At 47.1% G+C, this 24314-nt stretch overlaps 1 protein-coding gene across 2 annotated transcripts in view; it reads left to right on the top strand.

Annotated features, from left to right (window-relative positions):
- ULK1 (unc-51 like autophagy activating kinase 1) overlaps positions 1 to 11754 on the top strand; it is a 50152-nt gene extending 38398 nt beyond the window's left edge. Inside the window, exons 21-29 of one of the 2 annotated variants that reach the window (XM_051972589.1) lie at positions 7 to 116; positions 225 to 368; positions 1717 to 1761; positions 2507 to 2697; positions 4369 to 4547; positions 4698 to 4816; positions 6239 to 6396; positions 8126 to 8261; positions 8960 to 11754. In XM_051972589.1, the coding sequence (XP_051828549.1) occupies positions 7 to 116; positions 225 to 368; positions 1717 to 1761; positions 2507 to 2697; positions 4369 to 4547; positions 4698 to 4816; positions 6239 to 6396; positions 8126 to 8261; positions 8960 to 9015 (1138 nt within the window). In that variant the 3' untranslated portion in view covers positions 9016 to 11754. The remainder of the gene's footprint in view (positions 1 to 6; positions 117 to 224; positions 369 to 1716; positions 1762 to 2506; positions 2698 to 4368; positions 4548 to 4697; positions 4817 to 6238; positions 6397 to 8125; positions 8262 to 8959) is intronic. The other variant, XM_051972590.1, reaches the window with a different exon arrangement.
- The last annotated feature ends 12560 nt before the right edge of the window (positions 11755 to 24314 follow it).

Raw genomic sequence — 24314 nt, 5'->3', positions numbered from 1 at the left:
CCACAGGTCCCTCAGCACCGGCCGCCTCACTGACCTGCTCCTCAAAGCTGCGTTTGGGTCCCAGGCCCCCGACACGGGGAGCAACGAAAGCCTTCAGGAGAAGCCCATGGAGATCGGTGAGCAGGGTTGGACGGGGCCGCCGAGACGAAGCTCCTCGGCCAGCTGGGGTGCCCCGTGTGCTCGGGCACCTGGTCTTTACCCACCTGTACCTCTCTCCCCCACAGCCCCTTCTGCTGGCTATGGAGGGAACCTGCTCCCCGGGGCGAGGGCGGGGGGCTCCTCCAGCCCCTCCCCTGTCATCTTCACGGTGGGCTCCCCTCCCAGTGGAACAACCCCACCCCAGGTCCCTCGGACGCGGATGTTCTCAGGTAAGGGCAGCTGCAGCTACCTCCGCTTTTCCTGGCTTTGGGCTCCAATCTCCGGTCTGTGTCTCCCCTCGGTGGCTTGTGGGAGCTCGGTCAGCCTGGGCTCTGGGGTCTCTGCTACCTCTAGGTGTGAGAACTTAGTTTGCCGTCCAAATGATACACGTATAATATGTAATGTAGTGGGGGTCGCAGCATGTAAAGGAACGAGCATAAAACGAGCCTTTGAAAAGGCTTCCTGCGGGCTTCCCTCGAGCTCAGCCTTGAAAGGAGGAAGCCATCATTTATTAAGCGCCTCCTGGGTGTGTAAAGTGGCATATTGGCCCTAAATTCAAGAGATACAATAAAGAGATTTGGGATTAAATAAAGATTATTTGGTATCTACCTCGGAGCCTCCCCCTTCCTCTGCTGTTCCATTTACAAGGAGAGAGTCTCCGCTTACTTAAGCAAAACCTAGGTTTGAAAATGGGGCTGGTACAGTGGATATCGGGAAAGCCCTTAAACTTCTGGCTCTAGTGGATTGTTACCGAACTCGGGCTGTCCTGTAGGGACAGATTGTGAAACCCCAATGGATCAGCCACTGCTCTAACCACTCATTTTCCCTCTTGTAACTCACTTTTGGCATTTAGATCGCGGTTAGGGACCGTCCCTCGACCCCTGGTTTTTCGGCTTATCTCACATTGACTCATTTTATAGGGAACGAGAAGTCAGTGGATTTAGGAGCATTTGAAAAGGCTTCCTGCAGGAGGTTCCCTGAGCTCAGCCTTGAAGGGAGGAAGACGTTTATCAAGGCCTGGGTTTGGGAAGAGTTGAGTGTCAGCCTCATTTTCCTTATGTGTAGATGAGGAGTTTGAAATGGATCCCTTTCAGCTCTTGATGACTGATGATAGGATTTGGGGACACTTCTGTGATGGCTATGGCTTTCTACCTCAGTTTCCTCATCTGTAAAATGGCTATACACGAAATGACTCCAACCTCCCAGAGTTGTTGTGAGGAACCAATTTCTCAAGCATTTGGGAAAGAAAGAAAATTTTAACAAGAAAGAAAAAAACAAGTGTGCTGTTATTGTTATATATCGTCCGCTGCTCCTCTGAAAGGGCCCTGAAACGGTGTTGAATGGCATTTGTGCCGCGGCCTGGGCTTTCCAGAACCAGCAGGTCCCTTTCCCGTCCTTGCTCTTGCTTCCTCTGGGGGCTGGTAGCTGCTCCTCCTTCTGGACTGCTGCGGGCTCCAGGTCCTGATCTCTGCCTCGGGGAGAAGGGGCTTCTCCAGGGCGCCCTTGCCCTCTCTTTCATGCCCTCGAGTTCCTTGGGTTAACCTCCATGTCCCCTCTGGGAATGTATTGTTCTCCTAGGTCCCTGCTGGCTGCCTCTCCTTCACACCCATGCAGATACCCTCCGTGAGTCCACAGAATAAGTAGCGTCTCTTTGCCCGCCTGCTGATGCCCAAACATGCCAGGGAAGGCCGCGCCTGTGCCCCTGCCCATTGGGAGGCACGAGTCTGTACCTGAAGTAGCGGCAGAGTTCACTCCTGGCAGGCCGGGACCCATAGCTCTCCCCTCCCCCCAACCTCCCTCGGCCCCCAGTGGCCCCTGGAGAAAGGGGGCTGTGGTTTGGAAACGGGAATATCGTCCCGTGGCCCGAGCTCCCCTGGCACAAAGCGGAGCAAGGAAAGGGGAGAAAGCAGGACAAAAGAGGGGCCATTTGGCGAGGCGTGTGCAAAGGGAGCAGCTGGGGCTGGTCCCCAGAGAGCCCCCCAAGGGGGTGGGAGGATGGGGGGACTTGGGGCGCCCTGGAATCTTCACTGGGGCAGGGTGAAGAGGTGGGGCGTGTGTGCCCCAAGAATGCTATAAGGCGTCTCCCCGTGCAGCAAGACGGGCAATCATTTCTTCACCAGAGCCTCTCCAGCTGCTCACAGTCACTGGGCAGGGGAACCCTGGCACTGTGGGTGGCAGTGCCATGGAAAGGGAGCTGTGGTTCCCTCCGTGCCCCAGCTCCTCAGACTCCTTGGAGGCAGTGTGGGCTTGCTGGGCAGCCGCTCTGGGCCAGCCCTGTGACCCACTTTCTCTGCCTGGCAGGGTGGGCTTAGGAGCCCCAGTGGGCACCTCTGGGGGCCTCACCCGGGACTCCCTCCTCTCTCCACAGTGGGCTCCTCCAGTTCCCAGAGCTCGGGCGGCTCCTTCAGTAGTCGCCACCTGATCCCTGGCATGGGGGGCGAGGCGGCGGAGGCCCCGGGCAACCTGCGTTGCTACGGCTTCACCGATCCCATCACTGCCAACCTGGAGGGGGCTGTGACCTTCGAGGCCCCGGACCTGCCTGAGGAGACGCTCATGGAGGTGAGTCGGAAGCCTGAGAGCTTGCACGTTGGTGGGTGGGGGGAGATGGGGAGAGAGTGAGTCACCTTGAAGAAGGAAAGGGGGGAGAGGGAGAGAAAATGCTTAATTTAGAACAAGCTGCTCTGGCTGGATTCCGCCTGAAATTCTCATCTTCCCTGTCCGGCAGCTTTCTCCCCGGGAGGGAGGGAGGGAGAGTATTTTTATTCCTCCTCCTCGATCTGTCTAATCCTGTAATTGGGGGGAGGGGAGTCCCAAGGGCAATTCCCAGGGCCAGCGCGAGACCTGCCTTCCCTTGTCTCAGTGGGGAGGAATCTGGGAGCTGGCCAGCCCCCAGCCCAGATGCTCCCTCCACACCTTGGCTGTCTTCAGTCACAGGAGAGGAGGGTTGCTAGTACAAGTGGGGGCATTTAGTGTCCTCTGTGACCTGGGAAAGGTGGTTGGGGCCCCCCACCTTCCCCACAGCACCCAGGTTCCCTCAGAAAAGCCCTGGAGGACTGGTCCCAATAGATTCCCATATGTGGTTTAGGTTGGTGGTGGTTGTTGTTTTATTAAAACATGCCTGGGCAATTTGGGTAATTGTAGATATTTAGATAGACTCTTTTTTAGCTTTTTATTTTCAAAATATGGGCATAGATTTCAACATTGACCCTTGCAAAACCTTGTGTTCCAAATTTTTCCCTCCCTTTCCCCCACCCCCTCCTCTACATGGCAAGTCATCCAGTATGTTCAAAACTTTACATGTGTTTTTTTGTTTTGGTGTGATTTGTTTTTTTTGCGGAGGCAGTTGGGGTAAAGTGACTTGCCCAGGGTCACACAGCCAGGAAGAGTTGTGTCTGAGTTCGGATTTGAACTCAGGTCCTCCTGTCTTCAGGCCCACTACCCATTTTACCCACTGCGCCATCTACCTGCCCACTTTACGTGGATTTAGAAAATAAAACACTAATGAAATTCAACTAAATGAGTTTGTCGCTTAACAATAAAATAATCCTTCAGCCTAGGCTTGAAGGAAGCCAGAGCAGAAAGGGAGTGCACAGAATTCCCCTCGCTCTCCGCCGGGCCGGGGCCGGAGCTTTCCTCCCTCGCTCTCCTCCGGGCCGGGGCCTGAGCTTTCCTCCCTCGCTCTCCGCCGGGCCGGGGCCTGAGCTTTCCTCCCTCGCTCTCCTCCGGGCCGGGGCCGGGGCTTTCCTCCCTCGCTCTCCTCCGGGCCGGGGCCGGAGCTTTCCTGCCCTCGCTCTCCGCCGGGCCGGGGCCTGAGCTTTCCTCCCTCGCTCTCTGCCGGGCCGGGGCCGGGGCTTTCCTCCCTCGCTCTCCGCCGGGCCGGGGCCGGAGCTTTCCTGCCCTCGCTCTCCATTGGGCCGGGGCCTGAGCTTTCCTGCCCTCGCTCTCCATTGGGCCGGGGCCTGAGCTTTCCTCCCTCGCTCTCCGCCGGGCCGGGGCCGGAGCTTTCCTCCCTCGCTCTCCGCCGGGCCGGGGCCCCTTGGGTTCCACGTCACAATGGATGGGCCCCACACCACGTGGGAGATTGTTTCTGATCGGGTTGTGAGGGCAGGTGTTGAAGGTGTCGCCGGGCCCCGGGGCTGCTGCTGCTTCAGGGGCCGTGTCACCCCTCTGTTAGCTGCTCGCGGGCCCCCTCGCCCCCTTCCTGAGCACGGCCCCCGTTTCTCCCTGCAGCAAGAGCACACGGACATCCTCCGCAGCCTCCGATTCACGCTGGCCTTTGTCCACTGCGTCATGGAGATGGCCGCCGCCAAGGGCAGCACGGGCGACGTGGGCGGCTCCATGGCCTCCGAGTACCAGCTGCAGGAGAGCATTGTGGCCGACCAGATCAGCCTGCTGAGCCGAGAGTGGAGGTGGGCGCTCCTGGGGGGAGGCGAGGCTGGGGACCCCCGGGTGTGTGCATCCCCCGGCGGGCAGAGCTCTGTCGCACACCGAGCACTGCTCCAGCCCGGGCCTGGGCGGCAGACCCGGCTTCACGCGGCGCTCTCGTTCTTTGCCCGCAGTTACGCGGAGCAGCTGGTGTTGTACCTCAAGGTGGCCGAGCTGCTCTCCTCCGGTCTGCAGACGGCCATCGAGCAGATCAAGGCCGGGAAGCTCTGCCTGTCCTCCACCGTCAAGCAGGGTAAGGCCCCGGGCCGTGGGCTTGAAGGGGACCGTGATGGAGGGAGGCACGAGGGAGACCTGCCCAGGGCCCAAAGGGGGCGGAGGCTCCAGGGTTGTCTAGAACAGATTACAGAGAAGGAAACAGAATGGGGCGGCTGCCACCCCCCGGTCATCGAGGCAGAGGTGGAAACGCTGAGTCCAACCCCTTCCCATCCCAGCCGTGGGAGCTCAGCCCTAGCGACAGCCGCTGAGGGATGCGGTGGGACCCCCCCCCCCGAAAGGCAGGGCGGCCCCAGAAGCACGCGGAGCTCCCCCTAACGTAGCTCACAGAGCCCCCGCTTCTCGGGAGGGGCCGAGGAGAGGCTGTCCTCCCTCAGAACCGGCAGTGGGGGTGCCGGGGCGGTTCTGTGCGGGTCTCCGGCTACATGCGGAGATCTTGGATTCAGAGGCACCGCGCAGCCCGCCTAGTCCCGTCCCCCATTTCCATTTCCCGGGATATCCCACCCTCCTCCTCCTCTCCCTTACAGCAAGTTAGAAAGAAGGGGAAAAGGCATTTCGGTGTGATGGAGCTCGTATTGTTCCACACCCAGAGCTCCCCACCGCCACAAAAAGTGAATGGAGGGACATTTTGAGTGTGGATTTTCATTCCAAAGATAAGTGCGTCTGTGCAGCTCAGGGTGCGGGAGAAAGAAATCGGGGGCTGCTGGTGCATTGGCCCGGCCTCTCCTCAGGTCCAAATGTGATCCTGCTCTCACTATTCCTGGCGCAGACTCCAGAGCCTGGGCTGAGCCTGTGTCTCCCTCACACCACGCTGGCCCCCACCAATCGCTCTCAGCAACCTGGCAGGGCCGGGTGGGGCCCGCTGAGTCAGAACCCTCCCCGAGCTCTCTCTCTCACACACACACACACACACACACACTCTCTCCCTCCCTTATCTGTCTCTGTCTCTCCTCCCCTCCATCCCTCTCTCCCACTCTCTATTTCTCTCTCTTTCTCCCTTCCTCTCTGTCTCTCACTCTCTTTGTCTCTGCCTCTCTTTGTCTCCCTTTCTCTCTTCCTCCCTTCCTCTCTGTCTCCCTTTTTCTTTCCTCTATCCCTCTCTCTGTCTCTTCCCCACTTCTGTCTCCCTCTCTCTTCCTCCCTTCCTCTCTGTCTCTCACTCTCTTTGTCTCCCTTTCTCTCTTCCTCCCTTCTTCTCTGTCTCCCTTTTTCTTTCCTCTATCCCTCTCTCTGTCTCTTCCTCCGCTTCTGTCTCTGACCCGCCATTCCCATGTTCCTGCAGCATGCGGTTGCATCTGGCAAAGGGTTCGGGGGATGTGACCAAGAGCAGAGGGGACCCCGCTCCCCTGGCTGGGCGGTTCCGGGGGGAGGGGGCCTTGTGCTTGATCTGGGGCCGGGTCTGACCGCACCCTCTCTCCGTCCCCCACTTTTTTGGCTGCAGTCGTGCGGAAACTGAACGAGCTTTACAAGTCAAGTGTGTCCTCCTGCCATTGCCTGAACCTGCAGCTGCAGAAATTCTTCCTGGACAAGCAGAAGCTCATGGACCGAATCAACAGCATCACTGCCGAGAAGTTGATCTTCAACTACGCTGTGCAGATGGTACGGGGCTCCCGAGCCCAGATCCGGGCTTCCGCTGCCGCGCTCTGCATGAGGGAGATCCTCGGGGGGTTCCGTAGTTACTGGGCCCTAGGTCTGGGGGGGGGGGTGAGCCCCGGGAAGCTGGCCAGCTTATTCTCTGAGGGCATTGGGTTTGTGTCCAGCTCCTCTGGCCGACCTGGGCCTTTCTGTAATGTTCGACTTAAATCTACTTAAGGTGGGGGGCAGCCAGGGAACACAGTGGGTAGAGCACCAGCCCTGAAGTCAGGAGGACCCGAGTTCAAATCTGGCTTCAGACACATAATACTTCCTAGCTGTGTGACCCAATTGCCTCAGCCAAAAAGTACTGTAAGATTTTGCCTTGAGGTAGGCAGAGTGTCATGGGCACTATCTCATTTTACCCTTAATAAACAGTGATGTTTATTAAGCCCCTACTGTACATGCATAGGAAGTGATTCAGGCCAGTTCCAATCTTCAGAGAGAGGGCTATGGGGACTGAGTGTGGACTGCAACATAATACTTTCACACTTTTTGTTTTTGCTTGCTTGCATTTTGTTTTTTCTCATTTTTTGTCCTTTTTGATTTTTCTTTTTTTTCCTCCCAGGAAATTTTTTTTTATATAAAGTTTTTTGTTTTCAAAACATGGCATGGGTAATTTTCCAACATTGGCTCTTGCAAAACCTTGTGTTCCAAAATCCCACCCCCTCCTCTAATGGGCAAATAATCCAATATATGTTAAGCATGTTAAGAATATGTTAAAGCCATTGTGATGTGATTTTTCTTGTGCAGCATAATAATTGTGGAATTATGTAAAGAATCCACATGTTTAGTATATTGGATTACTTGCTGTCTAAGAGAGGGGGTGGGGAAGGGGAAGGGAAGAGAAAGAAAAAAATTTGAAACACAAGATTTTACAAAGGTGAATGATGAGAATTACCTATATGTTTTGAAAATAAAAAGCTTTAATCAAAAAACAAAAACAAAAATATGCATAGATAATTTTCAACATTCATCCTTGCAAAACTTTATATTCTGGTTTTTTTCTCCCTCCCTTTCCCCATCCCTTCCTTTAGATGTCAAGTAGTCCAATATACGTTTAAAAAATAAAAAATGTAATTCTTCTATACATATTTCTACATTTTATCATGCTGCACAAGAAAAATCAGATCAAAAAGAAAAAAAATTAGGAAAAAAAATCAAACAATGAAAAAGGTGAAAATATTGTGTTGTGATCCACTTTCCGGCCCCATAGTCCTCTTGCCATCACAATAGCCATAAGTTTAGAAAATCCTTAGAGCTTGTAGTCCCCCTTGACTAAGAATCCTCTGACATCTGCCCTAAAAGCCATGGATGGACATCTGCCCTCAGAGGCAGGAGGAGCTGAGTGGCAGTGGTGACATAAGCTTCTGAGAGTCGTATAACTAAGGATTGTAGTGACTCAAGTGTCGATCTTGCTCTGGTGGAAAGTTTTCTCATCCAAGAATTTCCACCGCTAAATCCCAGGGACCAAAATAAAAATAAATTACTGTGTAGGAGGCAGCTTTTAAGTGACCTTTACTGATGGGGGTCCAGCCCCAGCTTCCCAGTGGTGAGAAGCTTTCCTACTTCATTGTCACTGCAGGTGGGTCAGGATGGATTAATGAGATGAAGGTAGAAACGGCGGCTCTGGCTGCGGGGCGTCTGGGTGCTGGGGAGGCCTGGTCCCTCACCTGTCCCTGCCTCCCTCCCGTAGGTGCGCTCTGCCGCCCTGGACGAGATGTTCCACCACCGCGAAGACTGCGTCCAGCGCTACCACAAGGCCTTGCTGCTCATGGAGGGCCTGCAGCAGATCCTCACGGAGCAGGCGGACGTCGAGAACATCAGCAAATGTGAGTTAGCCGCCTGAGCGGGACCCGGGCCAGCCCTGAGCGCCCACCAAAGGCCCCGCTCTGGACCCGGATGAGAAGCGTAGGCAGGACTTGGAGCCCAAGTCCCAAGTTCAGTGCCACGACCACAACGGCTTACTGTCCTCCCAGGGCAATCCCTGGACTCGGAGGGGACGGGAAGACAGCCCTGCCCGGTTAACTTAGAATAGATGGTATAATTAAATCTGGAAGGGACATCTGAGCTCAGATTCCCACTCGCTCTCCCTCTGACCCAAGATGACCATACCGGCTCCCAAGACAATCAGTGGCTACCGTTTAACCGAGTTTCCCCTGTACGTATCATCCATTCTAACCAGACGGTGCACAATCTCCCTTTTGGGGAACGTGCCCTTGTACACATGGGCTGTTGGGGACATCGCCCCCGATGTCTTAGCCCTTCTTCTTACATTAAATTAAATCATTTCTTTTTATTCATTCATTTCTTAATTTTTTTAATTGTAGCTTTTTATTTTCAAACTATACATGGATGATTTTTGACATTCACCTCTACAAAACCGTGTGTTCTAATTTTCTCCCTCCTTCCCCCAATATATGTTAAACGTGTGTTTAACATATAGATATTTCCACAAACATCCTTCAGCCCTTCCTCTTTATCCCCTCCCAGTAATAGTCTTCACTCTCCCTCTCTCCCCCCACCACAGGCAAGATGTGCATTGAGCGGAGACTCTCGGCCCTGCTGTCTGGCCTTTGTGCCTAAGCCCCTGGACAGCTCCTCCTGCCCACCCACCAGCCCTTTACGCTTCGCGGGACAGCCGTCCGCCCGCTCGGCCCCTGTGGCTCAGCCCCTGTGGCCCGGCTCCCGGCATGCAGCCTGGGCCGGACAGACTTGTCGGGACAGAGATGTTGGATCTGTCTCCAAGAACGCACGCCCCGCCTCGGGAGCCCTGGGACCTCTGCCTCTCTCCCTGGAACAGCGACGGAGATCTGCAGTGACCGCACTCGGCCCCACGGGTTCGGCCCGGCCAGAAATGGGGGAGGTCTTCTCTCTCTCTGGGGAGACCACGGAACTTCCGTCCCCGTCGTCCCTCGTCCTTTGAAGAGAGTCAAGCTGCTACGTTACTAACTCTTACCATTTCCAGGGATCGGGGCCCGCCGATGCCGTGTCCGTTGCGGGCAGTGGACACGGGGACACAAGGAGGGGACCCTAAGCATGAACCCTGACATCAGGCCAGTTACTTTTCCCACCCCTCTTCTCCCCCTTCCCCCCTGCTTTCTGCCAGTCAATCACTTTCCAAAATGTCTCTGCCCGCACCTGGCACTCTGGTAGCAAACTCGCACCCTGCAGATGGCCGGGCTGGAGCCGCCCAGGGTGGGTGGGGAAGCCCAAGGCCCGACTTCGCTGGGAGAACTTGGATGATTTCTGTGTGCTGGATCTCTTAATGCCAAAATGTGCGCATTCTCAGTGGCTTCGTGCTCAACACGCTCAAGTGAGAACGCACGTCATCTCTTGCTTTTAATCTGACTTTTAGGGGGATTTAAAAATTAAACAGCCAACTCACACTAGCTTTGTGAATCAGAAGGAGCACTTTACACACCGTGGTTGGAGAGGAGGACCTTTGATCACGCCTCCCGGGTTCCCCACAACCATACTGACTGCTAGAAAAAACTGTCGTCCTCTTCCCCCTTCCTCCCCTCACACCCCAGTTACTATATTGCACTACGAGCGTGTATATATATACATATATATATATATATAAATATGTGTGTGTGAGTGTGTGTATGTTGTGTGTATTTAACAGAACTGTATCCTGTACTTGTGATGGAAACAACAGATGCAGCACCGCAATGTGCCAGCTTGGGACCTGCCGTTCCAAGAGAAAAGATACAGTCCTTTTAATTTAATGTTCTTTTAAGGACAGACAGTATGAATATAAAGCCTCCAGGCTTTCTAATTTCAGAACAGACATTGAAAAATCTCACACACTTCAGACCTAAAAAAAAAAAAAAAAGTGTTTTGTTTTTCTTTTTAAAGAAAAAAACTTTATATAGAGAGTTTTGTTTTTGTTGTTGTTGTTGGGTGGGGTTTGGGTGGGGGCTAGGTGTGTGTGGGTGCTTGTGTGATTGTGTGAGGGAAAGCTCAATGTTTCTATTCTGATGAGACTTTGGAGCCAAAATGATGCCATGGGTGAATGGCTGTTTATGTGCTTTTCTTTGTGTGACTGGCCATGGATGCATGAGTGGAACGGAGAATGTCCATCGGTTGTGAGCTCCGTGGTCTCTCAGGTCTTCTCTGAACACAGGGTCCTGGCAGCAGTATTGTGTGAGCCCCTGAGGGGCTCTTGAACCTTGGGGTGTACGTCTGGAAGGAGGGGGTGTTAAAGACCACCTCATGTCCGCGGACGCTTGTGACTCCCCAGACACGACAGGATGGGGTTTGGGTTTGCACGTTCTGTGCCATTAAAAAATAATATATGCAAGAAACTTCCCTAAAGCCTATGTTTGGCCCTAACATTCAAAGAGGGGACCTTCCTGCCTTGCTTTCCAGGAAAAAATTCACTGACAGACCTTCTCATGGGGCCCTTCAACTTCCAGAGGTTGTCGGGAGCCAGTTGATGGGGATACGATGAGCATGGCCTGGGTCTCCTGCCTCTCCCCAACCCACAAATCCAGTTTCTTGGAGACCCCCATCTTGGGCATATAGTGGGGCCTTCCCCACAGTCCTGAAAGGCAGGAGACCCCAACTCAGGTATAGGGCCCGTTGTGTGCTTAAGATAAAGCCATGAGTTGGTCAACCTGGAACCCATTTCCCATCTGTGCTTCAAGTTACTTGAATGTATCACAAGAGAACCCCATTCAACCTATAGATAGACCCATTGCCTTCCCCCACAAGTGGTTTACAAATTTTATATGTATATATATATATATATATATATACACACATGCATATATGTATATATGATTCACATAGGTGTGTATGTACATGCACATACATGTATGTCTGCACACATTTTCTCAATACTTGAAATTGTTTGCCACTGCTTGGATTGGGGGAGGGGGCGGGCACTCTTTCCTTTGCCATAACCTTGGCAACATTTTCACCAAATTGCATGTTGTGTGTTAAGGAACACTTTCCCTGCCGAGTTCCGATTTCTTGCTTTGTTCTCCATCGCGGAATGCAAGCAAATCTCCACAGGGAAACGCGACGCGGAGATTGTTACTGGCATCCTCCATTTTCCAGAGTTGTGTCTGTGGCCACATTTGTGTGTTAACTAGTGTCTTAATAGGTTTTGAGAGCCCTCAGCCTAATGATGAATGCATAGCTTCAGGATTGCGTGAAAAGGACATCCTGTTATTCTTTACGGTAATTAATGCCTGATATGTGTTTTGTTGTTGTTTTTTTTAAGGTTCTGTTTGTGTGATTCCTACCCCCGCCCCTTTTTTTTTTCTTTAAATTGTGTAATATCAATTTAAGTAAATAAACTGATTTGAAATTGTTGGAGGCTTGTGTATTTTAACATTGCAGCACTCTCTCATACGAGCTATGGATAAGAACACCTTCCTCCAAGGCTATCAGATGAGATAATATTTGTGAAGTCTTTGATAGCACATAGTAGGCACTTTAAAAAGAGTTCCCAAGCTCCCATCTTCCTTCACCACCTGGATTTATCACTCACCCCAGCATAGCCCATCAGTTCAGTTATGAATTGTTAATTCTCCCTCAATAACTGCTTCATTTTCTCTGCACTATTCACAGCACAACTACTATTATTTCATAACTTATTACATCCTTCCTGACTATCCTGCTTTAAGTTATATAAAGCATTTTACATTTATGATAGATCCTGTTATTATCCCCGTTTTACAGTTGAGGAAATGGGCGAGCCAGTTATGTGACATGCCCAGGAAAGTGTCAATGGCTAAAGCATCAAGTCTTTCAAAAGGCCTTTCCCGATTTCTTTAGTTGTTAGCGCTCCCTTCCTAATCCTTAGCCCCCAAAAATATCTATTTTGAATTATGTTCTGTATTCACTTGTCTCTGAATATGTTGGATCCCAGCACTCATGGACTCTCCCTAGATTACTGCCGTAGCCTCCCAATTGGGCTCCCTCATCTTTCTCCCCTCTGCAATCTATCCTTCATAGGACTACCAAAATGATTTCTTTTTTGCAGGGGAAGGAATTGTGATTTTTTTAAAGTTATCTGTTGAAATACATAGTCTACTCAAATTTAATGGTTCCTTGTTACCTCTAATATAAAATAAAACTTCCCCTCTCCAATCTATCCTCCATAGGGCCACCAAAATGATTTTTTTGGAGGGGAGATAATTATGATTCTTTTCTAAAACTATCAATTGAACCACATACTCGATAAACTCCAGTAGTTCCCTGTTACTTCTAGTATGAAATAAAAATTTCAGTTTTGCATTTAGAGTTTTTTAGAACCTTCCCCTCCAGTTTTTACACATGATTCCCTTCTAGGCACTCAGGTCCAGTCATTCTAGCTGCTTGCTTATTTAATGCCTCTTCTAAATAGACTTTGCCTTGTCACTGGACCTTGAAAACTCAGAGTCCTGCAGCTCCCTTGAACCTAATTTATAATTGAGTCAAAAGACATTACTTATACTATTTTCCTCCTGAGGCAATTGGGGTTAAGTGACTTACCCAGGGTCACACAGCCAGGACAATTAAGTGAGGCAAAATTAGAACTCAGGTCCTCCTGACTTCAGGGCTGGGTCTCTATCCACTAGCTGCCCCCTCAGTAAATACTGTAAAACAGTACCAAAACTGGCAATGGCCTGGGATGCAGTGGGATGACTTAGCTATCTTCAATGGCTAACGAAGCAGTAACTGCTCCCACCGCCTTCGTGGCCATTGGAACAAATTATTCCCATCCACTCATCCTCTGGCCCCAGAAGTCTTTGCTTGGTTGAGATAGAAATCCCCCTAACTCATCACCTGGTTACCCTCAAGCCCATCTAAGGGTTGTGGCCCCTGCACCTGCTACAGCTTCTTGGAGACCCAGGGGAGAGCTGCCAGGAGAGAAGTTGGTGGAGCAGCCACCAAAAGGGGAGCTAGTTCTCCTTAAACACCCCCCCCCCCAATATGCCCCATCAGAGGCTTGGAGGAATTCAGAATATGGAAGAGAAACGATCCAAGTCTGGGAGATAAGCGGTAAAGATGCCCAAAGTTGGAAATGGAGTAACAGAAAGATCTGAGTTTGAATTCTGCCTCAGCTAGCTGTATGACCCTTGATGGCCCAACAATCTGTTTCCTCATCTGTAAAATGGGGTTGATAATAATAGCACCTACTTTCTAGGGTTGTTATGAGGCTCACGTGAGTTACCATAAAGAGCACTTTACAGACTTGAAAAGTCTATAAATAGGAACTATTGTTAAAATAATAACTTGCTTTACAGTTAGCTCTAGTATGCCCTAGATGGTATTTTTCTTTCCTATAGAAAAAAAGGTTTACCTTGTCCTCTTGTTCTAGATCCTCCCAAAGTCAAGGCCTTTTCCTGGGTTCTGGTGTCTTTACATCCCCTCCCCAATCCCCCAATTCCTCTGGCTGAATCACAAAGGCTGATTCTGAAGTTGCTTTATTTGGAGAATCAGAGAAAACACCCTTAAACATTCAACCCTGCCTTCACTTCGAGAAATCTGCTTTGAACCCTTGAATCTGTCCCTTGAGGAGAGAAGAATTTCATGTTTATGTTTTCTTTTTATTCTGAACTCTGATCCCCCAGCCCGCACCCTCCCTCCCCATCATTCCAGTGTCTGTTAAAAAGTGCTGATCTGGTTGGTTCCACAAGCCTGAAAAGTTTGTCTTGAATTAAATGACCCTGGACAACAGGTGACTCGTTCTTGACCATTTGCTTTGTGGGGACTCTGTCTGCTCCGTCTGTGCCCTCACCTCCTGGGCCATGTGTTAAAACCTGAGGCCAGGTGATCCTCTGTATTTTTCTGGTGGGAGCATCGGGCCCACCTGCCTGGGGTAGCCTCCGAAAGCTGGTACAAACCAACTTCCCATTCCAAATAAAGACTGGCATTAACAGGAAAGATATTTTTTAAGCTTTTTATTTTCAAAACACATGCATATGATAACTGTGGAAATACGTAGTGAAGAATTGCACATTTAACTTATATTGGATTGCTTGCCATGTAGGGTAAGGGGTAGGGGAAAGGGAGGGAGAACATTTGGAACAGGTTTTTGTAAGGTTTTGCAAGCATCATTGTTGAAAACTATGCATGTTTTTTTTTTTAAATTAAAGCTTTTTATTTTCAAAACATATGCATGGATAATTTTCAACATTCACTCTTACAAAACCTCGTGTTCCATATTTTTTCCCTCTCTTCCCTCCACCCCTCTCCTAGATGGCAAGCAATCCAATATATATATTAAACATTTACAATTTTTCTACACATATTTCCACAATTATGCTGCACAAGAAAAATCAGATCAAAAAAGAAAAAATGAGGAAGAAAAAAATGAGCAAGCAAACAACAACAAAAATAAAGTGAAAATACTATGTTGTGATCCACACACAGTCTTCTCTCTGGGTGCAGATGGCTCTCTTCATCACAAGATCACTGGAACTGGCCTGAATCATCTCATGGTTGAAGAGAGCCACGTCCATCAGAATTGATCCTCTTTTATCTTCTTGTTGCCATGTACAGTAATCTCCTGATTCTGCTCACTTCGCTTAGCATCAGTTCCTATAAGTCTCTCTGTATCTTTTTCTTACAGAACAATAATATTCCATAACCTTCCTTTACCAATGGCTTGTTCAGCCATTCTCCAACTGATGAGCATTCACTGACTTTCCAGTTTTTTGCTACTACAAAAAGGGCTGACACTTTTGCATGTGGGTCCCTTTCCCTCCTTTATGATCTCAGACCCAATAGAGACGCTGCTGGATCAAAGGGATGCTCAGTTTGATGGTCCTTTGGGCATAGTTAACAGAAGAGTTTTTAAGAAGGCAGTGACCTATAGAAGACTCTGGGGTTATAAATATATATATAAATACAAATGTCCAAATACCACCTCTTGGGCACAGAATGGGCAGGACCTGAAAATGACTGTGAATCTTAGAATAGGGCCACAAATAGGAGAGCACTAGGGTCTCCATCAAGGACTCCCACCTCTTGCTCATATTACACTCAGCAGGGATGAAGCTGGATCTGGGTTTGGGTCCATCCCTGGGTCTAACGTGGTTTATTTGCCTCTTCTACCCATTGCTCCTGGTTCTTCCTCCCAGGACCAAACAGCATATAAGTCTCATCCCTCTAATACATTCTCGTAAATATCTGAAGACAGCGACCACATCCTTCCCTTGGATCCCCCAGTTCTACTTTCTCCAGACTAAACATTGTGGTCCCTCATGTAACGGAGTCCTTCACCAGACTGCTCACTCTCTGCTGGACACTCTGATTTATCATTCTCAGGCTCGGAATTAGTGTCTGAATCTAGATCTAGGCTGAGGTCTGAAGGTCATGTTCACGGTCAAGTTTGGGCTTGGGTCAGACTCTAAGTTGTCTAGTACATCTAATCTAGGTCAAGAATAGTGTCAGGGTACAAACAAAATTCTAGGTCAAGGTCTAGATCAGGATCTGGGTTTAAGTTAGAATCTCTAAATTAAGGTCTAAGTCAGGATCTGAGTCTAGGTCAGGATCCAAATCTACCTAGACTAGGTCAAGAGTAAAGTCAGGGTACAAACAAAATTGTAAGATCTAGATCAAGGTCTAAGTTAGGATCTGGGTCTAGGTCAGGGTCTAAGTCTATCTAGCCTAAGTCTATCATTAAGGTCCAGACAAAATTCTAGATTACAGGGGAGTAGAGCCTGCAGGGCTTGAGCCCATTTATAGTCCTGAGAAGGATATGCTGATCTCTCTCTGCAGCCCTTCTTTCCTGTGAGCAAGTGGCCAGCTCAACCATCTTGGACAGGGCTGTGCTGGGGAGTGTTCTCAGAACCCTAGGAAATTCTTCATTCATTCCATCAATCATTATTTATTAAGCACCCACAGTGTACCAAGCAGTATGGACAGGGATATGAATAAATGGCCCATTTTAGGAATGACTTATCATCCGGTCCATGGTTCCTTCCTTTTCTTTGGGATGACCCAATCACCATCTGGGGTGACATTATGGAGCCCCTAATGCTACCATTGTACGTCCTGCCCCAATCAACATGACCTTATCTACAGCAAAACATAGAGGTGTGTGTGATGTTTAAAAAGGCTTGAAAAACAAAGTTTTAGGGTAATTTAATCCTTTTATGAATAAGGTCAGCGGGTTACTAATAAAAGGATGATCATTTGGCTATCTCGCTTAGACCAAAGACAATTGTGGCGGTAGGGTCCTAGTTTATGTAGCTTTACAATACGGGTTGATGCCTTCTCAGTATCATGTCACTTCCTGGAAAGAGAAAATCTCTCTCTTCCACCAGACTTTCAGCTCTGAGTTTTATCTATATCCACCCAAGTTTGAGTAAAACACAATGGGCAAGGGGCAGCTGGGTGGCGCAGTGGATAGAGCACCAACCCTGTAGTCAGTCCTCCTGACTACAGGACCTGAGTTCAAATCTGCCCTCAGACACTTAACACTTCCTAGCTGTGGGACCCTGGGCAAGTCACTTAACCCCAATTACCTCAGCAACAAAAAAACAAACCAAAAAAAGGGGGTTTCCTCAGCTCAGATTAAATTCTTTTCAAGGTTGGGTGGGGTCTGAACAAGATCCCGGAGAGTCAGTAATGTCCTTCAAAAGGAAAATTGAACTTTGGAGGAAGGAGGGCTTTGAATGTCCAAGATATTGGTTATTAATCATTATTATTTATATATGGAGAGGAATGGAAAGTAGTTGGGAGTCAGGAAATCTGGGCTCTCTTTTTTTTTTTTTTAATTTTTAATAGCCTTTTATTTACAAGTTATATGCATGGGTAATTTTACAGCATTGACAATTGCCAAACCTTTTGTTCCAATTTTTCCCCTCTTTCCCCCCACCCCCTCCCCTAGATGGCAGGTTGACTAGTAGATGTTAAATATATTAAAGTATAAATTAGATACACAATTAAGTATACATGACCAAACCGTTATTTTGTTGTACAAAAAGAATCAGACTCTGAAATATTGTACAATTAGCCTGTGAAAGAAATTAAAAATGCAGGTGGGCAAAAATAGAGGGATTGGGAATTCCATGTAGTGGTTCTTGGTCATCTCCCAGAGTTCTTTCGCTGGGTGTAGCTGGTTCAGTTCATTACTGCTCTATTGGAACTGATTTGGTTCATCTCATTGTTGAAGAGAGCCACGTCCATCAGAATTGATCATCATATAGTATCATTGTTGAGGTATATAATGATCTCCTGGTCCTGCTCATTTCCCTCAGCATCAGTTCCTGTCAGTCTCTCCAGGCCTTTCTGAAATCATCCTGCTGATCATTTCTTACCGAACAATAATATTCCATAATATTCATATACCACAATTATTCAGCCATTCTCCTATTGATGGGCATCTAGCAATCTGGGCTCTCTAGCCCATCTTTCCCACTGACTTGCGTGTGACCGTAGTAGATTTACATTTACATTTGGAACAAACTTGAGGAGGTGACGAGCAGGCGAGAAGGAGCTCACCTGGGGTGCGACAGCTAGGATTTCCAGGATTCTGGGAGGTTTGGACTTGGCTGGATGCTGCGGGGAGTTGAAGTGTGGAAGGGAGGAAGTGTGTAGTCATGGAAAAGCTACACTCCGGGAATAGTGCTGCCAAACTGATGAGGGTAGGGTCCGCCAGGGAAGTCATTGGGAGTGGAGGAAGTGGACACCCAGCAGGAGTGTGGGAGTTGGGCCCGTGGGGCACTCTATCCTACTTACCGTTCTATCTCTAGGCCTCCATCATCAGTCTCACACAGGTTCAGCCTTTATACTCCTGGAGCCCCAGAAGTTCTTGCTATTTGCTATCTTAATGACAGCAAAAGGGAAGATTAATTTATTCCTTTCCTTTCCCTTCCCCACAGAGCAAACCTTATATTCAAAAAACAAACACTATTTCCTAAAATGCTGCAATTATGGCCCCGAAACTCCTTTAGACCATAGCTCTGCTCACCCTGGAGTTCCCTGAGTTGTTTTAAATTCCCATCTGGAGTGAGCAGTGGGCAGTAAATGGACTGGCTTCAGTCCCAGAGGAGTAAAGAACCCAGCCTACAGACTTCAAAGAAAGCTGGCGCCATTGAGGAAGTAAAAGGTTGGGGACTTTGAGATTTTCAGTCCCAGGAGGGAAGGCTTCCAGATTTAGCCTTTCTGAAACACATGAAAGTTTATTTCCCTTGAAACAGGAAATTGAAAAACATAAACAGCAAAAAAAAAAAAAAAAAAAAAAAAAAAACGGGGAGAAACGTGTAGGCTGTGAATAATACCATCCACCTCCAGACATACTCCACCTTTCAAGCCTTTCAAGTCTGGGGCTGACCTAAGCTAAGCTGGGGAAGGTTTTTTTGTTCTTTTGCTTGTTTTCTAACCTCCAAAGATTCCCTGGAAACATAAATCTTCCCAGCCCTTCCCTCCTTCTAACAGAAAGAGTTGTGAAGAGATCATGTGCCAAGTCAAATACCAGTTCGGTGACTCTAGGTGAGTCCTTTAGGTAAAGGCTTTAAGTCCCTCATTTAAAAAAAAAATAATAGCTTTTTATTTTCAAAATATATGCAAAAATAGTTTTCAACATTCACCCTTGCAAAAACTTGTGTTCCAATTTTTTTCCCTCTCTTACTTCCATCCCCTTCCCCGAGACAGCAAATAATCCAATGTAAGTTAAACATGTGCAATTCTTCTATACATATTTCCACCATTATCAGGCCGCACAAGAAAAATCAGATCAAAAAGGAAGAAAATGAGAAAGAAAAAAACCAAGCAAACAACAACAAAAAGATGATAAAACCATGCTGTGATCCACATTCAGTCCCCAGAGTTCTCTTTCTGGATGCAGAGGGCTCTCTCCATTACAAGTCTTTTGGAATTGACTTAAATCACCTTCTTGTTGCAAAGAGCCATGTCCATCAGAAATGATCATCACATGATCTTGTTGCTGTGTTCAGTGTTCACTTGGTTGAGCTCATTTCACTCAGCATCAGTTCGTGTAAGTCTCTCCAAGCCTCTCTGTATTCATCCTGCTGGTCATTTCTTACAGAACAATAATATTCCATAACGTTCATATACCACAATTTACCCAGCCATTCTCCAATTGATGGGCATCCATTCAATTTCCAGTTTCTAGCCACTACAAACAGAGCTGCCACAAACATTTTGGCACATACAGGTCCCTTTCCCTTCTTTAAGATCTCTTTGGGATACAGGCTCAGTAGAGACACTGCTAGATCAGAGGGTAAGCACATACCCAATATTTTGGGGACATTCAGAGCCCTCCTTCCTCCAAAGTTCAGTTTTCCTTTTGAAGGACATTACTGACTCTCTAGGATCTAGTTCAGACCCCACCTAACCTTGAAAAGAATTTAATCTGAGCTAAGGAAGCCCATTGGTATTTTGTTTGTTTGTTTTGTTTTTGCTGAGGCAATTGGGCTTAAGTAACTTGCCCAGGGTCACACAGCCAGAAAGTGTCCTTTATAGTCTTTTGAAGTCCCTCATCTTAAAGAGTGAATGGATGAAAAAGCATTCATAAGGCAGTCTCCCAGTGCCAAGCACTGTGCTTAAATGGGAAGAGGGTGAGAATAAATGACATATTTTTTCCAAGTTAAAATGATAACTAGATCTCCAGAGACTAGTGGGGGCAGCTGATGGAGGGCAGATTCAGCAGGGTATCAGCCTGGGAGGGTCTTCCCCACTGACTGGTTCCAAGGACATAACCACTCTTAGGATCAGAGATCCAGAGCCTAGAGAAATCCAAGTGGTTATCCAATACAATACTTATTTTCCAAATAAGGAAACAGACCCCAGAGAACCTGTTATGAAGTAGGAAATAAAGTCACAGGCTGGATTTGAACCCAAGGCCTCTAACTTCAAAGCCAGAATCACTTTGGTTCTCTGGTATTAATTTGAATTCTACTATGTATAGGATTCAGGAAGACATAAGACAGTTGGTAAGTCATGTCTTTGTCTTCCTAGACTAGAACTCCTTGAGAATAGGGACTGTCTCTTTTTCCTTTTATACCCCCATTGCTTAGTGCCTAGTACATAGTAGGTGCCTAATAAATGCTTATTGAATGACTGATTCCTGGAGTTTATATCTGTTGGGGGTTGGAGTGGAGGGAGACCAGGAGGAAAAGGTTGAACTTTGCACAGGATGGGATGAGGAAAAAGAAGTCTAAATATTAAGGGTGTCTCCTTCAACAGGTAAAGACAACTGCAGTGAGAATCTATTAAGAAAGAAAAAAAAATCAAAGGGAAAGCTGCCAATGGCCTCCTTCCACAAGCCCTGTGAGCTCCTCCTTGTTCCCATCCTGCCCCTGGCAGTGGTCCACAGAGAAGTCGCCTCCCAATTTCCCAGCTGATTTGGTTTTATATAGTCCATTCTTGGGAGATTTCTAAGCTGTTTGCTTCAAAATTCAAATAAATCTGCTAGTGTTGATGGGGAGCACCAGAATTGCTTGGTATGGTTCTGGAGAGATGTGATTCTAAGCAAAAAAGCTAAGGAGATAAATTGAGTGCTGAGTCTGTGTATCCCTAGGTTTAGAGCTAGAAAGGATCTCAGAGACCATCTAATTCCCTCATATTACACATGGGGAAACTGAGGCTCACAGAGTTTAAGCCACTGTATATGGGCATCTAGGTAGCAACTGGAACAAACAGGAGTGATCTTCCTTGGTTCCAAATGCAGTTTTCTAGAATTTAGGTTTCTTAACTTTCTTTGTTGTCATGTTTCCCTGTGGCAATCAGGTGGAGCTTATGGATGCCCTTTTCAGAATCATGTATTTAAGTGCATAAAATAATAGAAGTTTACAAAGGAAAGCAATTATGCTGAAAAGCAGCTATCAATCTCTTTTTCTTGTTGTGACTTGACTCTCCAAGCCCAAGTCACACCAAGAAAAATAGATAAATATGAAGTGAAGCTGGAGGAGGGAAGGGGCAGGATCATCGCTCACCCAGGCTTTCTCTTTAGACCCCACCCCCACCTTGGTGTGTCTGGGGGGTGCTGTGTTGTGCATTTTGTTCTGTTTCCTTTTGTCCTTCTCAGTTTCAGGTGCCAGTTACCACATCCTCCCCCAGAATCCTGGCTCTAACCTCATCATGTTCACTCAACTGAATAAAGGCACAAGATAGGGGATTCAGAAAACAAGAGTGTCTCCATCTCCACACTGGGCCAATTGAATGTATAAGCTCCAAAGGTTCCTTTAGATATTTTCCCCCTGCTTCAAAATTGGGGTTTCCCATAAATATGCATGAGGGAAGTTTTTGGTAAATACAGTTCTTTCAAATTCAGAACTTGTGATCTCTGAGGAAGCAGAAACAATTTTCTTTTATTTACTTCTGTTTTCTTTCATTTACTTACTACACTCAAGTCTCCAAATGGACAAAGTTGTATAATCACACACACATATATGTATACATACACTTATGTATGTGTGTGTATATATATTTATATGAAATCTTACATGTACAGACAGAATCATGATTATTCCCAAATACAAATTTTGTAGACACAAAAAAAGTCATGTTTCACAGTGTTCTCCAAATATTTCTCCTTGTTAGGCTTGGCTCTGCAGAGCCGTTCGCAATCCACCAGTGAAAGAAAGACCAAAAACAGGCAAAGAAAATGAATTTCCCATCTCCCAGGGAAACCTGGTCCGGCCCTGAGCTTTCCAGACTATTTGGAGCTCTCCCACAGGGATCTGGGACCTGGAAACTTCTATGGTCTTTCTCCTTTCTCAGTTGAGAATATTATCCTAGGTGGAAACACTTCCATGATTCCTTTTATGCCCAAGGTCATCCAATTGGGGTTTGGACAAAGCATCCCTTCCTGTACCGGATACACTCAGAAACTCTGGGGGTTTAACTCTACCATAGGAGCTTCCCTTATAGAGAGATGTTCAGTGAATATTCTCTGAGTCCTTATTTCCAAGGATACCAGAAATGACCTCCATGGATCTATGCTACTGCCAGGACAAACTGTCCTATCAGGACCTAGAAGACCAGTGAGTCAGTTAGACAAAAAGCAAAGATCGTCTGCTATTTAGGGACTGGAGACACAAGCATCTCATCCTAACCAGGTGAAGAGTGTTTTACTTTCACAAAAGGCAGGATAGTAGAAGTCACTTTAAAAGCCAAATAATATGACCCATTCCACCGAACACTAGCAATCTAGGGTCATCAAGTTCCTCACATTAAGCTTCCCATCAGTACTAATACAGGACCCATCTGCATAGCAATACAGGATTTAAATATTAAAACCCTATCAGTCCTCAGTCAGTCCATAAATAACAAATGTGCAAATTTCTTCCAGTGGAAGTGACTTGTGCTGTTCCTTTGAGCAGAGGGGGAGGGCTGCTCTGCACTCTAGATTCATTTAATCACTGAAAATTAAATTAACCTTTACAAAGAAATCTTGACTTCCCAGGAAGCATCTTAGCTCAGTTTCCAAGAGAGCTTTTTTCACTTGGGACCCCTTTTCACCCCAGAAATTTTTACATGATCCTAGATGTGTAGGTAAAATAGGTATTATGTAGGTTAAAATAGGCATACAAATCAAACTTTACCAAATCATAATTTTATGATTCCCAACATGACCTCATATGTGGTTTTGACCCACAAGTTTAAGAAACTTTGCTACACCCTGAAGTCAGGAGGACCTGAGTTCAAATGTGAGCTCAGACACTTAACATCTCCTACCTGTGTGATCCTGGGTAAGTAATTGCCTCAGCAAAGAAAAAAAAAAAGAAAGAAAAAAGAAAGAAACTTTGCTACATAGAGTCCAGTCTCAGTTCCAGGTTCAAAACATTCTCAGATCTCAAGTCCCAAAGCAATCTAGCTTTTCAGGATTCCCCTAACTCACATCTGCAATGAGGCTCCAAGGTCCCCAAGACTCCAACCTCAGGTAAGATGGGGATGACCACTAGCATCTGAAACTGAGAAGGGCAAAAGGAAATAGAGCAAGATGCACAATACAACAAGCCAAGACACACCAAGTCTAGAAAACAGTCTAAAAAGGGATTGGGGTGAAGAGGTATATCCCACTCCTTCCCTCCTCCAGCTTCACTTTATGTATATCCATTTTTCTTCCTTTCATGTTAGTCTCACCAAGAAATAGAGATCGATAGCTGTTTTTCAACAGCTTTCCTTTGTAAACCTCAATTATTTTGTACATTTAAAAAAAGATAATTCTGAGAAGGAAATCCCTAAGTTTCACCTGACTGCCAGAGGGAAACATGACACAAAGAAGGTTAAGAAACTTAAATTCTAGAATGTTGCATTCGGAACTAGAGAAAGGACAATCCTATTTCCTTCAGTTGCTACCTATGTGATGTACAGTGACAAACTCTATGGGCCTTAGTTTCCCCATTTGTAATATGAGGGAATTGGACTTAGATGGTCTGTGAAGTCCTTTGACCTCATGGCCCGATCCTGCAGCTTTGGGGCAGGATGCTTGTTAACTGGTGGGGCACAGGGATGTCAGTCCAGCCACCTCAAAACTCTTAGCTGCTGAATTTCCATTCCCAACTGAGTGTAAGATACTGCCCTCTGGTGGCCAGAGAACATTTGGGTACCAGTTTCAAGGATACAAATAAAACAGGTTTTCCGAGGATTTAGAGTTGCAAAAAACTTTTTAGAGATCATTTAATCTAAGCTAAAACTTTTTTTTGCATCTAAAATATATTCTAGATTTAGCTAACAGTTAATAAAAATCTAAACAAACCCATCTAAATAATAAAAACATCTACATTTAGCAAATAAAATGAGCATTTCTATATGCACAGAACAAAAAACAAAGATAATATATCAAACTACGTGTCTCTATTATGTATAGTTTACTTTGTAGATAAAAAATTTGACATGTAACTCTTTTTTTTAAAGTAATACCTTTTTTTAAAGTAATACCTTTTTATTTTTCAAAATACATGCAAAGA

The sequence above is a fragment of the Antechinus flavipes genome, chromosome 1 (assembly GCF_016432865.1).
Source record: "Antechinus flavipes isolate AdamAnt ecotype Samford, QLD, Australia chromosome 1, AdamAnt_v2, whole genome shotgun sequence".
Classification (NCBI taxonomy): Eukaryota; Metazoa; Chordata; class Mammalia; order Dasyuromorphia; family Dasyuridae; genus Antechinus; species Antechinus flavipes.
The sequence above is the reverse complement of the archived record's forward strand: the minus strand, read 5'-3'. Positions and strand labels throughout refer to the sequence as shown.